The 16,031-nt window shown below is 41.2% G+C and overlaps 1 protein-coding gene across 1 annotated transcript in view; it reads left to right on the forward strand.

Moving 5' to 3' along the window:
• The window catches only part of LOC145413628 (putative neural-cadherin 2), a 276,011-nt gene that overhangs the window by 127,797 nt on the left and 132,183 nt on the right, over positions 1 to 16,031 (forward strand). The window contains exon 9 of the mRNA XM_080283289.1: positions 4,312 to 4,488. Within this exon, the coding sequence (XP_080139415.1) occupies positions 4,312 to 4,488 (177 nt within the window). The remainder of the gene's footprint in view (positions 1 to 4,311; positions 4,489 to 16,031) is intronic.

Raw genomic sequence — 16,031 nt, forward strand, 5'->3', positions numbered from 1 at the left:
GATTTTGCTGGAGGACTTCAAAAGGTGTATTAGTAAAGATGTAAGCCTATATCTTGATGAGAAAAGAATAGATAATTTGTCTGATGCTGCAGTTTTAGCTGATGAGTATGTTCTCACTCACAAGAGATATTCTAGAGAAAAAGGGAAAGCTGAGAGTAAGTACGTTGCCTCTACTCAGAGTACAGGTAACAGGAAAGAGAATAAAGATGATGTTTCTCAGGAAGTAAATACCAGCTTCACCTCTAGATTTCAGAAAAGTAAATGTACTTATTGTAGTAAGCTTGGTCATACTACGGAGAGATGTTTCAGGAGACAGCGTGATGTGAACAAAAAGGAGTCTTTAAATATTCAGTCAATTGGTCTAGTGTCCACTCTTGAGAGTTCCCAGAATTCTTTAACTGAGTTAATTGAACCTGCTTTGAGGGGTAACTTAAATTCTCATGATGGAGCTCCTCTTTTGAGCAGTAACGTGGGTGACACTCTCAAGAGTTCATGTGCTAATTTCCTGTCTGATGGTTTTGTCAGTCCTCTGGACAGTAATGACAGGAAATCAGTTCAAATATATCGTGATACAGGTGCTTGCCAATCCCTTATGCTGACCAGTGTTCTAGGCTCTAATTTTAATTCCTCTGATGAAACTGTAATCTTACAAGGTGTAGGGAATAATTACTTCTCTGTTCCTCTGTGCAGAGTGAATTTAGAGTCTGGTTTTGTTAATGGTTCTGTTATGGTTGGGTTGGTTGAGACACTCCCAATGTCAGGTGTAACTTTCTTACTTGGAAATGATATTGGTGGAAGTCAAGTGTGTCCAGCTCCTCAGTTGTCTAGTGAGCCAGTGGCTGTGTCCCGGGATTGTGATGTCCCTGATGTGTTCCCTGCATGTGCTGTCACTAGGGCTAAGTCTAAAGTTACTGGTGATTTAGAGGATAATGATGATGATGATGTTATCCTAGCTGACACTTTTCTTGCTAATTTGGACCACTCACCAGATGAGGCAGTACCCCGTAGTGTTGATAATTTGTCTCGTCAAGAGTTGGTTGACTTGCAGGTTGCTGACCCTGAGTTGAAAGGTCTAGCTAACTCTGCTTGCAGTGAGGAAGAGTCAGCCGGTGCTTCTACTTGTTATTATGTAAAGTCAGGAGTACTTATGAGGAAGTGGAGACCCCCAACAGCATCAGCCGACTGTGAATGGGAGGTTGTACATCAAGTTGTCATCCCTCGTGTTTGTAGGCAGGATATCATTAGAGTGGCTCATGATTCCAGTTTGGCAGGACACCTTGGAGTGAGGAAGACTGTGGCACGCATTTTGAAACACTTCTACTGGCCAGGTATCTTCAGGGATGTTTCCTGGTATTGTAAGTCTTGTCACACCTGTCAAGTTGTGGGGAAGTGTAATCAGACCGAAAAGGTTGCACCTCTAGTTCCCATTCCTCCTTTTGAGGCGCCTTTCACCCGTGTGTTGGTGGATGTTGTGGGCCCTCTTCCTAAGACTTCTTCAGGATTTTCTTATGTGTTGACCATGATTGACATGGCTACTCGTTATCCTGAAGCCATTCCACTTAGAAACATCTCAGCAAAGAACGTGGTTAAGAAAATGCTGGGGTTCTTCACAAAGTTTGGTCTGCCTAAGGAGGTACAGTCAGACCGGGGGAGTAATTTCATGTCAAACGTTTTCAAGCAGTCTCTGAAAGAGTTGGGCATCACCCAGATCACGTCTTCAGCTTACCATCCCCAGACCCAAGGAGCGTTGGAGAGATATCATCAAACACTCAAATCGATGCTCAAGAAATACTGTTTGGAACATCAGAAAGACTGGGATAAAGGTCTTCCATTCGTTGTGTTTGCTGCAAGAGAATCTCCAAATGAATCACTGGGCTTCTCACCTTTTGAACTACTGTTTGGCCATAAAGTAGAGGACCCCTTAAGCTACTCAAGGAATGCTGGCTGTCGGAGGAAGATGACGTCAACCTGCTGGAGTATGTGATGAATTTCAAAGAACGGCTGTCCACTGCTTTACAGCTGGCGAGAGAGAATTTAGGAGCTGCTCAGGAGAAGATGAAGACTTGGTATGATAAGAAGTCCAGGTTACGCCACTTTCAGCCAGGAGATCAGGTTTTGATTCTGCTACCAGTTCATGGGCAACCTCTTCAAGCCAAGTTTAGTGGCCCTTATTTCGTGGAGAAGAAACTCAGTGATGTCAACTATGTCATCGCCACACCAGATCGTAGAAAGAGCAAGCAACTATGTCACATCAACATGCTAAAGTTATATCACAGGCGGGACGAAAATAATCCAGTCTGCACTGTAGCTGTTCCACCCGAGTCTGCAAGTGAAGCTCTCCCATGCAGTATGAGCCTGAGTGATAGTTTGGGGAAGAATCCTGATATCATGAATGATCTCCAGACTAAGCTTTCTCATCTACCTCCCGAGGAGGGGCAGGAGTTTTCGGCATTGCTGCAGGAGTACCCGCAAGTGTTCCGTGCTACTCTAGGAAGAACCACTGTGTTGATGCATGATGTTGATGTTGGAGACGCAAAGCCAATTAAATTGCCTCCTTACCGTGTGAACCCAGTGAAAGTTCCTCTCATCCAGAAGGAGCTTGGCTACCTGTTGGACCACAAGATGATTGAGCCCCGTCAGAGCGAATGGAGTTCTCCTGTCACTCTAGTCCCTAAGCCAGGTGGGTCACAGAGGCTTTGCATCGACTACAGACGTGTTAATCAGATAACCAAAACAGACACTTACCCTCTCCCTCGTGTGGAAGATTGCATAGACAAGATCGGAAAGGCTAGGTACATAAGTAAGTTTGATTTGTTAAAGGGATACTGGCAAGTACCTATGACTGAACGTGCTAGGGAGATCTCATTTTTTGTAACATTAGGAAAGACCTTTGCATGGTCTGTAATGCCATATACAGATTGTTTTAGAATAATAAGAAATTTCCTTTGTAAATTTCTTTTTTCTTTGTGGGGAGGTGTTACATAGCCAATGATTTCATCATCCTTTGTGTAATTTTTAACACACAGTGTGCTGCATGTTTGATCACGAGCGTGTTCTGCCTCAGTCCCCCCCTTCTACCGTTATAGTAGAGTAAGTCGTCCTTTCTGTTATTCAGTGCGGGATTGTCGACCGTTTGTCCCCATCGCTTCATTTGCGCGTCCTTATTACAAGTTGTATCAAGCTCTGCTGGCCCCTATATAATGAGCTCAATCTCTGCATCATTGCCACTTAGATCTGCTCCTCATTTTGTTCACATCTCTGTCCTCCCCTGTACAGATATTATTATTGTGAGTGCTCAAGAAGTCTCCAACCATCTAGCAGCTGTGTGTAATTTGAGTATAACTGTTGTTGCATTTTTTCTTGTACTGTATAGCATAAGTTTAATTTGTAGGCCTAGTGAAGTTTTTGTAATTCGTGTGGGGTTCTTTATGTCAGTCATTTTTGATAATAGTTTGTATCTGTAATTATTTATCTGGCATTGACTGAGTATTATCTGGTATCCCATTTTATCAGGGCTGACTTAGATAAAATTTACTCTTGCTAATTTCGTGTTAATAGAGGCTATTGCAGTTAACCATATATTTAACCTGTTTTTGCCATTACATTATCCGTATGAGTCCTGAATGTTTTGTTGTTAATTTAAGCATTAAACTTTAACTTGTAATTTTACCTAACTCTTTTGTTTTGAACCTGGAACTTTACGGGACAATAGTGACTCTTCGTATTCTCACTTAAAGTGTACATTATCTTTCTCTGTTCCGTAACAGTATCTAATCGTGAATGTGAATGTGTTTTGCAGTTATTCTGGCTAATGGCATTATTAGTTACCAGTTAATTAAACACTATGTAATTGCTGTACTTTGCATTCTATAAGTGCTGTATACTGTATATTGTCTTGTTTTTTGGGTATTCTGCAATATCGTACTTTCTTTGTTTTCTGAATCTCACCTCGTCCCATTGTTGAGTGGGGAAAAAAAGATCAGAATAATTATATACTGTACTGAATTTAAGTTACTGACTGATCTGATTGAATGAGTGATTTATTATTCCCTGGCTGATTGATTGAGTAGGTGATGAACTGATTGTTTCAAGAGTGATTGGATGATTAATTGATTGTTCATGATTGACTGAATGGGTGATTAATTTATTGTTCCCTGATTGATTGATTGGGTGGTTAATTGATTATTCCATGACTGACAAGATGGGTGATTGATTGTCCTTTAGTTGGCTGATGAATGGTAATTAATTTATTGTTTCACTCTTGAGTCACGGATTGAATTGAAGACTGACTGACTGACGCCACCACAACAGGGCCCGGGAGGTTGGGAGGACGTTCGACACCTGGACGACGCGTGGGTGAGCGTACAACTCCGCGACGTGAACGACAACCCACCAGCCTTCCCTCGCACACACACCCACCTCACCATACGGGAGGACACGCCGCCAGCTACACTCATCACAACACTGGCTGCTCACGACCCAGATATGGTGAGTAGGAGAGAGAGAGAGAGAGAGAGAGAGAGAGAGAGAGTGAGAAGAATAGTGAGAATTAGTGGGTAAGATTTTATTTTTGTCTTCTGTTTCAGTATCTCATAATTTTACTCGACCCCACCCCCACATTACCTCGTTCCTCTTCCTTCCCCTCCTCCCCATTCCCCTTCAATTGTCATTAGCTCATCCCTGTTTCTACTCGGCCTCCCTCACAATGCAGTACTATTAATACATGCAAATGTCCTGTGTTTATTCGTACCTGAGGAGGGTACAGGTCGGACAGACGCTGTTGTATCCCCACATGTACAGTTTTCAAATGAGGGCAAAATTCTTGTCTGAATATTCAAAGCGCTTTGGACCGACACAGTGTTTACTGTGTGAGTGCTTTTGGGATGTATGGAGTAAATACACTGGAAAAAATAAGTCGTTGTTGGAAATGGCATTTTTTTAGCACTTGTATATTGTCGTTGTTGCAACCTAAGCTCATTTGGGCGTGAACTCTATGGACCATAGGGAACTAGTCACTTCAAGCGGGTGCTCCCAGAAATCTTTTGAAGAGGTTATGTTGAAGGATTGTCTGTGTTGTGATGGTGAGGTGATTGTGTCGTAGTGTGTGGGTTGCATGTGCTGTGCGGTCATAGTGGACTGCTTGTGAATTATATTTTCTGTTGGCACTGAAGTAGGGAAGAATGATGGGCACACCCTGTCTGGCTAGTTGTACTAGTGTCTCTCTGAGTAAGGTGGTATTTGAAGGGTGAATGTCTGGTGGTGGTTTATGAAGGATTCTGCTTGACGAGTTGTGGGTGGCTATGGCGGCTATTTGTGTTCGTGGAGTGCGGTGTTGGGTGGGGGAGGGATGTTCTTGATGCATTCTTTGTAGTAATAGGAGGCCTTTTTGTTTTGTTTTGTTTTGACGGAAGGGTATGCAATCAAGGTACATGGATTTGACCGATCTCGGTGTTTTCATGAAATATTTGCCTTGTAAGACTGTTTTACTACAAGCAAAACTGCAGAGAGAATTTGCATAAAGAAAACTGAGTTTTGATCTCTTTATCTTAAAAATATTTAATTTGTTTTAAAGGGTTGTCACAAAAACAATTTGCGTTTTTGGAAATCTGCTGTCTTTTATGATCAGCATTTAGCTTCCTAGTGTAGCTACTAACTGTAGTTGTTCGGAGATGTTTAGAGTGTTAGGCTAGTGTGTATGGAGTTAAATGCACGTGTAGTGCGTATTGTAAATAAACTGGGGACGTTTGAAGAGGTAAACGTATGTGGATGGAATTATCTAGATATTTACTAGGCGAATAGCTGGGTAATTATGATAAAAGCGACTGGTGATGAGGGTGGTTGCTTATGGATCAGCGTAAAAGTAAATAAATAACTGCATTTGTGGTTGTGTTATTGGGTTTACTGTGTGGGTAAATAGTTCACGAAACGCCCTGAAAGTTGTAAAGTGATTGTGTATGTTACTGAGTTTGAGTTAGCATTCAGTGTTAAGTGGAGTGAATTCCGTACAACAACGCGTTTTTTTTTTTTTTTTTTAATAATAGAACGGAGGAAGGAAAAACAAATGAGTAAAAAAAATAATCCATACACAAGATTACTGGTGACCTCTGTTCATAAAATATCTGTAACAGTTAGACTTGTACAGCTGTGGGTTGAAGTGTGGAGGGAAACAACTCTGGGGAAGCGAGTTCCAGAGAGATGCAGTTCGGGGAATGAAAGAATTCTGATAGGCAGAAGTTCTGCAATATGGCTGAGTGATATTCCGGTCATGAGCGCTACCAGAAGCCCGTGTAGCACGAGAGAAGGCATGGAGAGGTGGCACCATGGACGCAACGTTGTCTGAGCATTTGGAATAAAAATATCTGTAAAATAATGCAAGGGGGACAACATTCCTTCTTACTTGCAGGAGAGGTATTTTATTGGTAATGGCAGGGTTGTTAATAATTCTAACAGCTTTGTTCTGAATAGTGTCTAGTTGTTTTAATGCAACCTCTCCACATCCATTCCACAAGGGTGAGCAATATTCAAGCTGAGAGCGCACGACTCTTATAAGTTATAGCTAACTGTTCATCAGTGAAGAAGGTATGGACTCTGTACAATAATCCAAGTTGTTTTGAGGCTGTTTTAGCAAGTGATCTAACATGAGAGGTCCAGCTGAGGACATTGTTAAGCGAGACGCCAAGAATTTCAGTACTTTTGGAGATGGGAATATTAGTAGCACTGAAGGTAATGTACGAATCTGGCAATATCTGTCTATTACAGTCGTTCTATTTTATGAAGGCAGTTTGGGTGGGGTGATCTGGGACCTCACACTGTTAGCTCTGTTGCCACATCGCCGCCGACACACGTGTAATTATTTGTGCTCACCTCTCTCTATCTCTCTCACTCTCCTATTTTAAGCTAGTAACTACTTATAAATGAATTTTAAACACTCTGTATAGATGTAATTCAGTAAAAAAGCTATAGTATGGTATAAATCTCAAGACTTGTCAGAGTTGCTTTTGCGACGTTGTCAGGTGGTGACACGAGGGATAGCCCTGCGTGAGCGGGTCATACTCAGTCAGTCTCCCGCCATGGAAGCTATAAAAAAAAAAAAAAAAACGCATCTCTAGACTTTTACCTCGGGGGTGGTGTGTTAAAAAAGTCGAAAACAAGAGAAAAAATAAAGAAAATACAATTAGTAGTAGTTAATAAATATGAGAGAGAGAGAGAGAGAGAGCATGTGTGTGGCGACGATGTGGCAACAGAGCTAACAGGGCGAGGTCCCACAGCGTCCCACCCAAACTGCCTTCATAAAATAGAACGACTATAGTAAACTGTATATATTTAGTTTTACTTGCGTTAAGTGAGACAAGGTTGTTTTGTCCCCATTCACTGATCGTACATAGGTCTTGATTTATGGAGATGGTTGTACTGAGTTGAGAGGTAGAGATATTAGACATTGTAAATGGGTGTCTAAGTGTGAATGAACTATGTAGTGTTGAGTCATCAGCGTATGAGTGGATGGGATTGTGGGTGACAGATTAGAGATCATTAATATGAAACAGGAATAGGATTGGCGCCAGAACTGATCCCTGCGGCACGCCGGCGTAAATTGAGTGAAAATTGGAACATACATCATCTACTTTTACTCTTATTTTCCTGTCATTAAGATATGAAGAAATCAAAAGAACAAGAGACGTTAGTCCATAGCAAGGGAGTTTGGACAGCAGGGAACAGTGCCATACTCTGTCGAAAGCTTTAGAAATATCGAGGGCTACTGCATGATTTTCTCCATGTAGATCAATTGATTGATGGATGGTATGAGTTAGGAGATTGAGTATGTCAATGGTGGATATTTCGTGGCGAGAACCATATTGTCTATCACTAAGTAAGTTGTTGGAGTCAAGATGTTTAACAATGTGCTTATTAATTAAAGTTTCAAATACCTTTACCAAGAGAAGATGTGACAGCTGTTGGTCTGTAATCAGAGGGGTCAGAGGAACTTCCTTTCTTCGGAATTAGGTGGATATTGGCTTCTTTCCATGAATTTGGGAATGAAGAAATACGTATGCATAGTCTGAATAATTTAGCTAGAACAGAGGCAAGTTCAGGGTAACACTTCTTCAAAACAATTGGGGGAATTCCATCTGGGCCTGGAGCTTTGTTGGTAGGTAAATTGTCTAGGATGGATTTTACGTATCTTGTCTGTGTTTTAAGTGGGGCAGTTTCAGGATAGTCAAGTTCTAGTACCGGGACATTCTGGCTGGTATCGTCAGTGGTAAAATTTCTGGCAAATGTATTGGAAAAAATATCCGCTTTCCCACGCGGGTCATTTGAAATGTTGCCATCTGAAGATTTTAGTGGGGGAATAGAAGATGACTTGTTAAAGTTATTATTGAAAGAATTAAGAGTTGACCAGAATATTCTATAGTCACTAGGGTTAAGTAGTTTTGATGCATGCTTTTGAAGAAAATTTGATTTAGCTAGATTTATTACAGCTTTTGCATGATTTCTAGCAATTTTAAATTGAAAGAGTGATTCTGATGTTTTTGATTTCAAGTAAGAGTTATATGCTCAAACCTGACGATAGCCCTTAATTGCTTTTAACATAGGTGGTGGCAAAATGTAGTCAGATCGATGTATCGATATGACAAGTAACCAAGGAGACTCATTATTACCACATAAAGCTCATTGAAATTAATGCAGCTGCATCATAGTATTGAAGTTGTGGGAGTGGCCCAGCTCAGTCAGGTGAAAGCGAACTGACACGAGATTTATCTTTGTATGTTCTTACCATAAGTATACAGTGACAGTTTTTAATCCTCGGAGACCATATTGGTGGTCTGGTTCTTGGGGGTTCGTTCACTACAATAACGTCTTTTTATAAATTAAATTTTTCTTCTCGCCAGACGGTTTACATCAATTTAAGAGAAGCTGTTTGTAATAGGGATGATGCTGTTTTTGTTCTTGCGGCAGTTTGACTTTACTCGCCTAGTGATCGACATCTCGTAATGTGGGGAGGAGGCAGTCTGCAATATTTCGCACAGAACTGATATATTTCCTCTTACTCTTGCTAATACCAGACTATTGTATTCACATTAGGAGAGACCCCTCCCAGTCAGAAAGTTCAGTGCCAGTCCCTTCTCTACGATTAGTTTTCTGCTTTATTTTTGCAAACCCCAGGCAATTTGTCACTCTAGATAACACAGCTATAATGAAGGGTTTAGTTACGCTCCAGCCTCGATATGTTTTTTCATAGAGATGTAGGAAGGTATCATTTCATTCTTGATATCGCCTAACAGTTTTATTTAGTAGAGGTAAGACCCCCTCGTAGTGAAAAGGCTAGGTTGCACTTCAAATTTAAGATGCTTTCCTCCCTGCCGTAAGTTCGTTCCCTCCCCGAAATGTTTCCTTTGATAGAGAATTCCCGTCTCTCACTTTCTCAGCCTCGCAAATCTCCTTCACTTTTTGGTCATGCCTTCTCCTTCTCTCACTGTCTCTTTGACAGCTGAGGATCGTCACTTCCAACACTATCTCTCTCTCTCTCTCTCTCTCTCTCTCTCTCTCTCTCTCACACATATTTATTTTTTGTTCCGTCTTCTCTTCCTCAGACCAGGTCCTCTTTTGGGTGGAGTTGAAGGAGGACAGTCACGACATTTTTGCGTCTCTCATCCTCGCCAAATTCTTTTTCATTTTACTCTCACCCGTTTTCCTTTTTCCGTATTGCTTTCTGTTTTTTCAGCGCCGGGTTCCATTGATCCATTTTCCTCAGCATGGTGGAATGAAGAGGTGAGACAGGCTGTGGTACAAAAGAAGAAAGCATATAATGAAAGGATGAGAAATAGGGGGGTGGAAAAAGTTGAGAGACGGAAGAGTTATATACTGTATAGAAAGGAAGAGAGAGGTGAAAAGATTAGTAAGAGAGAGTAAGAAGAGAGTGGACGAGGAATTTTGAAGGAATTTGAGTGTAAGTGGAGGGACTGTAAGAGAATGTTCTGGAAAGAGGTAAATAGAGTTAGACAGGGTGGCAGTGAAGTTCGTAGGGGAGTGAAAGATAAAAATGGTAGATTACTAGTTGAGAAGGGAGAAAATGTGAGCAGATGGAGAGAACACTTTAAGGAATTGTTGAACACAGAGAATGAAAGTAATGCGAGCAGAAGTGGCTGGGGAATGGCTAGTAGAAGAAGGGAGGTGAGAAGACATGAAGAAATCAGTAGGATGGAAGTTGTGGAAGCAGTAAAAAAAGTCAAAATGGGGAAAACCCCAGGAATTGATGGAGTGTGTTGTGAAATGCTGAAGCATGGGGGATAGTAGTAGAATGGATGTGGAAGATGTGCAGATTGACTTTGGAGAAAGGTAGAGTCCGGAGGATTGGAAGTCAGGTATAATTATTCCCTTGTACAAAGGGAAAGAGGAAAAAAGAAGTATGTGGTAATCAAAGGGGCATTTGTCTTAGTGTAATAGGAAAAGTATATGGTACGATACTTATTGACAGAGTTAGGGAAATAACAGAGGAATTAGTTGGAGAAGAACAGGGAGGCTGTAGGAAGGGAAGAGGTTGTGTAGATCAGATATTCATTCTTAGATCTTTAGTGGAAAAGTTTCTAGAGAAGGGAAAGAAGTTGTATGCGGCCTTAATGAATTTGGAGAAGCATATGACAGGGTGGATAGACAAGGATTGTGGAAAGTATTAAGAATATATGGAGTAGATGGGAGGTTGTTGAATGCTGTGAAGAGTATGTATGCGGGTGCTAAGGCTGTAGTGCATGTGGATAGCGAACTGAGTGAATTTTTCTGTTTGAAGGTTGGGTTGAAACTGGGATGTGTCATGTCTCCATGGTTGTTCAGTCTGTACTGTACATGGATGGGGTTATAGAAGAGATACAGGGTAGGGCAGTGGATGTTGGAGTGGCCCTAATGAGAGAGGGCAGTATTCGGAATCTCCCTGTACTGTTGTTTGCAGATGATACTGTGTTGTGAAGTGAAGACGAAGGAGAGCTGCAAGGCTTGGTGGATGAGTTTGGGAGTGTAAGAAACGGAATCTAAAGGTGAATGTAGGGAAGAGTAAAGCTATGGTCGTCGAGTGAAGTGAAGTCAGTGAATGTACAGTGAGGTTGTATGATGAGGAAATGGAAAATGTGAGTACGTTTAGGTACTTGCGTAGTGTGATGAGTAAAGATGGAAGTTTGGAGGGTGAAGTGCTTGAAAGGGCACAACAAGGAAGAAAGGTTGCTGGTTCCTTGAAAGCAGTGATAAGAAACAGGGAAGTGAGCATGGAAGTGAAAAAGGTACTACGTGATAGTATTGTGATACCATCTCTAACGTATGGAAGTGAAGCTTGGACGTTGTTGGAGGACACAAGTCAAGAGTGAGAGCAGTGAAAATGAGTTACTTAAGAGGAGCTTGTGGAGTCACGTGGAGAGACAGACTGACAAATGAGGATGTAAAGGAGCGTTGTGGTGTGGATGTGGATGTGATAGGAAGCGTTAGGAGAAACACATTGAGGTGGTTTGGCCATGTGGAGAGGATGGAGAGTGAGAGACTGACGAGGAGAGTGTATGTGAGTGAGGTGGAGAGGGAGAGAGGGAGGGGGAGGCCAAGGATGAGATGGAGGGATGCAGTGGAGAGGTATGTGAGAGAGAGGGGTGTGAGTTGGGAGCAGGTCAGTGACATGGCGGGGGACAAGTCGACGTGGAGGCGATTTGCTTGTGGCCACTCCGTATGGGATTAAGGCGTTTGGCAATAGGTAGATAGATAGATAGATCTTTCTTTAGTTTGTCCCATAATTTTTGTTTATTATTATTATTATTATTATTATTATTATTATTATTATTATTATTATTACTACTACTACTACTACTACTACTAATACTAATACTACTACTACTACTACTACTACTACTACTACTACTACTACTACTACTACTACTACTAATACTACTGTTATTATTGTTATTATTATTATTATCATTATTATTATTAATCGTTGTACTTCATCTTTTCTTTGACCCCTAATCTTATTAACGTTTAGAGTCAACAGCTTCATTTTTTCATTTATCGATTTTTTTTTTCTTTTTATGAATCTCCATCAGTGGCTCGTCTCACTTTATTGCAACTTACTGTTCTTTTGTTGTAGGTAGTAGGTGGATGGCTAAAGGTAGAAAGTGTATGGTATAGAGTTAGACGAAGGAGCCACTGCCTTTGTGAAGTGTTACCTTAGAAATGATTGAAGCCAAAGTCAGGTCGCTGGACGGCATAAAACCATCAGGCGGGGCGAGACTTAGCCACATTTACATAATCTAAGTCGTGACTGAGACCACTAGACATGCATATCTCTTCAGCACAAAAATCTGTATTCTGGGGTAAACTGGACTCGTTAGTCTTAAATGGTAGTTGGCGTATAACTAACGCTCCAGATTATATCTGTGGCCGGTTAACGACAATGGAATATATATATATATATATATATATATATATATATATATATATATATATATATATATATATATATATATATATATATATATATATATATATATATATATATATATATATATATATATATATATATATATATATATATATATATATATATGCTGGAGTTACGTGACACCCATTATGCCTGGTATTGCCATCAAAGAATGAAACAAGTACAGAAATATTAGACATCGGAGTTGCATGGCCCATCAGTTAATGCCGTCAGGTTAATGACCTGCCTCGTGATATGGGATATGGTATGTTGTGTTTAGTAGGGTGTGGTCAGGTGTGGTGTGGCCCCGCATAAATCGCTGAAGGCTACGAGAGTGGAACACTTCTCATCCTAACTTTAGTGAGACAGACGCTCATGGCCGGCCCTAGATATGCTCCCGCACCTAAAAAAGGCTTACATATGCATGCATGGCCAGGTCCTTGAAAAACGTAAACGTATCTCCATTATTATGCATTGTGTTCGGCCATCTGTCATCATCTCTGAGTGCAGTTATCTTTTTTAATCTCCATTTTTCGTTGATGGTTTTCGCTTTTATATTTTTCACCGATTTGTTTCTTATTGTTATTGCCGCTCGCTCATTCTTCAGCTTCAGTTTTTATATGTTTTCCACGCAGTCTTTCTCTGACCATTTGACCATATATATCTTTTAACTTTTCAGCTTCGTTTTACACACACACACACACACACACACACACACACACACACACACACACACACACACACACACACACACACACACACACACACACACACACACACACACACACACACACACACACACAGAATTATAAATAAATCATAGCTTGTTTGTGATATTGAATCTCCGTAGGGAGAAATACATATGATGTGTGTATTTATGTGGGGGGGGGGGGAATGAGGTGGGAGTAGGAAAGAGAGAACGTGTGAACTAAACTTACTCTGTCGGTAATTTGTTTTTCATCTCCTTCACGCCTAAGACAAATCTCACACATTTGAAGGACAGACAAAATCAGTGACAAAAATCCGAGGCTCGATGTAACTTTGGTATTCACTTAACCCGTGGGAGGAGAAGGCTAGGGGTTTTTAGAGGAAGTTGTAATGAACTGTGGATTATCCCTTCTCCACCCCACCCACTCCCTCTCCCCAGTCCCCCACCCACTTTCCTCCCTTCTGTCTGTCCCCCTTCCATCTCTCCTTCTTCACTGCCCTCCTCCCTTTTCTACCTCTCTTCCTTCTCTTCTTCCCTCTCTTCTCATTCCCCTCCTATCTCTGCCCCCTCCCATCTCAGCCTCGCCTTCTCTACCATCCTCCCCTTCCTTCCCTCGCCTCTCTCTCCCTCCATCCACGTTCCCCCATTCCCCTCTTCCGTCTCACCCTCCTCCTCTTCCTGTTGTCTTGACCTAACCCACTGTCTGGCCCCTTGCTCCCTGTTTGATTAAATAGTTTCATCACCCTTTTTTTAGCGTAATTTCTTTAACTAATTTCCATTGTTTGAATAGTTTGATTGTAGTGTCTTTACTATTTTTATTCCCTTCTTTCAGTTTCAGTTTTCTGACTAGTTATTTTTTGACTTGTTTTATTTTAGTTTTATTTCTTTGACTACTTTGATTTCCATTTGTCAACTTTCGTTCTTATCTTAACTAGTTTAACTTTTGTGACAAAATTACATGCTACTGTATCTAGTTTTCCTCCCCCTTTAGTTCCATTTCCTTCTCCAACTCATTACCCTTTTAATACTGTCGGTCCCAGTCTGGTTTGATTCACCTCCTCCTGGATTCATTTTTTTAACTAGTTTCATTCTCTTCTAGTTGGATTCCCTTGTATAAGTCCTCCTCTCCTTTCTATTCACTTTATTTTGCTTTTTTGAATAGCGTGGTTCACCTCAAGTTACATTCCCTTCTTTCTAGTTTCATTCCCCTTTTGATTTCTTTGATTTCTTTTTCATTTCTTTGACTAGTTATATTTACACCCAAATTTGTTCCTCCGTTCATAGTTTAAGTTTTGGTATGTAGCCTAATTCCCGCGTTTGTTTAATATCTTGTGTGTTGTTTAATTTTCTTTTATTCATTCTCAATTGTCGAGTTTCGTTTACCTCTTATTCTCAGTTTCATTTCCCTCGTCTTGTCCGATGCCTGTCTTTTGTTTCATTTTCCTTCCTTGCGTCATCCTTTGTCCCAGCACTTTCATTTCCCTCTTCATAGTTTCAGTACTTTTTTTTTTTTTTTTTTTACCTCGTTCCTAGTTTCATCTTTTTTTTTTTCTCTAGTTCATTTCCAATTTAACATTATGTCTAGTTACATTTCCTCTCAGGTTATAATCAGCTGTAGTTTCATTCTTCCCTATTTAGTTAGTTCCTCTCTCGTTTCTGGCTTATTTTTTTCTTCATTTCTCTTCACGTCGTTTCGTTTCGTTTGTATAAGCTGCAGTATGCTTACATACGGTACGTCGGCCTTGGTCACCTGATGACGGCTTCCCACCCTGTTCGATCTCAACAGCCTCTCTATTCAGTCCTTTATCCCAGCGGTCACACTCTATGACCTCGTCCCAGGTGTTTTTCGATCTGAATCCTGTAACCCAACCCTCAACGTTCCCACCTCTTATTCTCGACACCCAGTTGTTATCCTCCATCTTCTCCACATCCCCAAACAATCTCAGTGTATCCCCTCACATTACAACGCTAATACATTCAAGTCTTCCTCTCAACTGTTCATTTGCAATCCTAAGACCCCAGGCCTGTCATTCAATGGCGCACAACACATCCATCAGATCATTATCATCACTATGTTGACCCTACAAATATCCTCTTCCTTTACTACCCAAGTCTCACCACCGGACATAATTACACTTCTTACACATGCAGCATACAAGGACCCCATAGCACAGAGGGAGAGTCCTCTCAGCTTCAGGTGAGGCAATAGCTCCCTGGACTTCTTCCAGCCACTCCCTAGCCCCACGTCCAGCACTTATCTTGCCCCTCAAGTATCAAAACCCCCCCACACTCAAGAGGTTATCTAGCAAGTTCAATCCTTTCCTGCTCCTCTGCCTCTGCATGGTCCCCCCTATACACCGCATAGACGAAATCTGCATTATTTCGCAACCTGCCACTAATACCATTACATTCTCATGCATCCGCTTATCACAAACACTGCAAAAGATGGAGTTACTTTTCTCACCCTTTTGATGAACTGCTCATGGCCACACTTTCTCTGTTGTAACAGTACCGCCACCAGTCCTAGATATCACTTTTGTCTTAACCACGTTTACTCCCAAACCCTTGTACCCCGTTCCATCTCTCCACATCTTAAGTTTTTCCTCTGCCATCCTCTCATTCTCCGCGATCACCTCCAAGTCTTCAACATACAACATCCCCATGGGATTTCAGTTTTGAAGTCACGTAAGAGAGCTTCTATAACTATGATGATAAATTCGATCCTTCATGCACTCCAGTATTTATAGACAATACATCACTCAAACCTTCGTTCACTCTCACCTGGGTGCGAGCACCTTCATACATTACCTTAGTAACTTTAACCAGCCACTCCACAGTCCCAAGATTACTCATCGTCCGTATCACAGTCTCCTT

Source organism: Coenobita brevimanus, chromosome 97 (assembly GCF_032717465.1).
Source record: "Coenobita brevimanus isolate Jiangsu-jjx chromosome 97, ASM3271746v2, whole genome shotgun sequence".
Classification (NCBI taxonomy): Eukaryota; Metazoa; Arthropoda; class Malacostraca; order Decapoda; family Coenobitidae; genus Coenobita; species Coenobita brevimanus.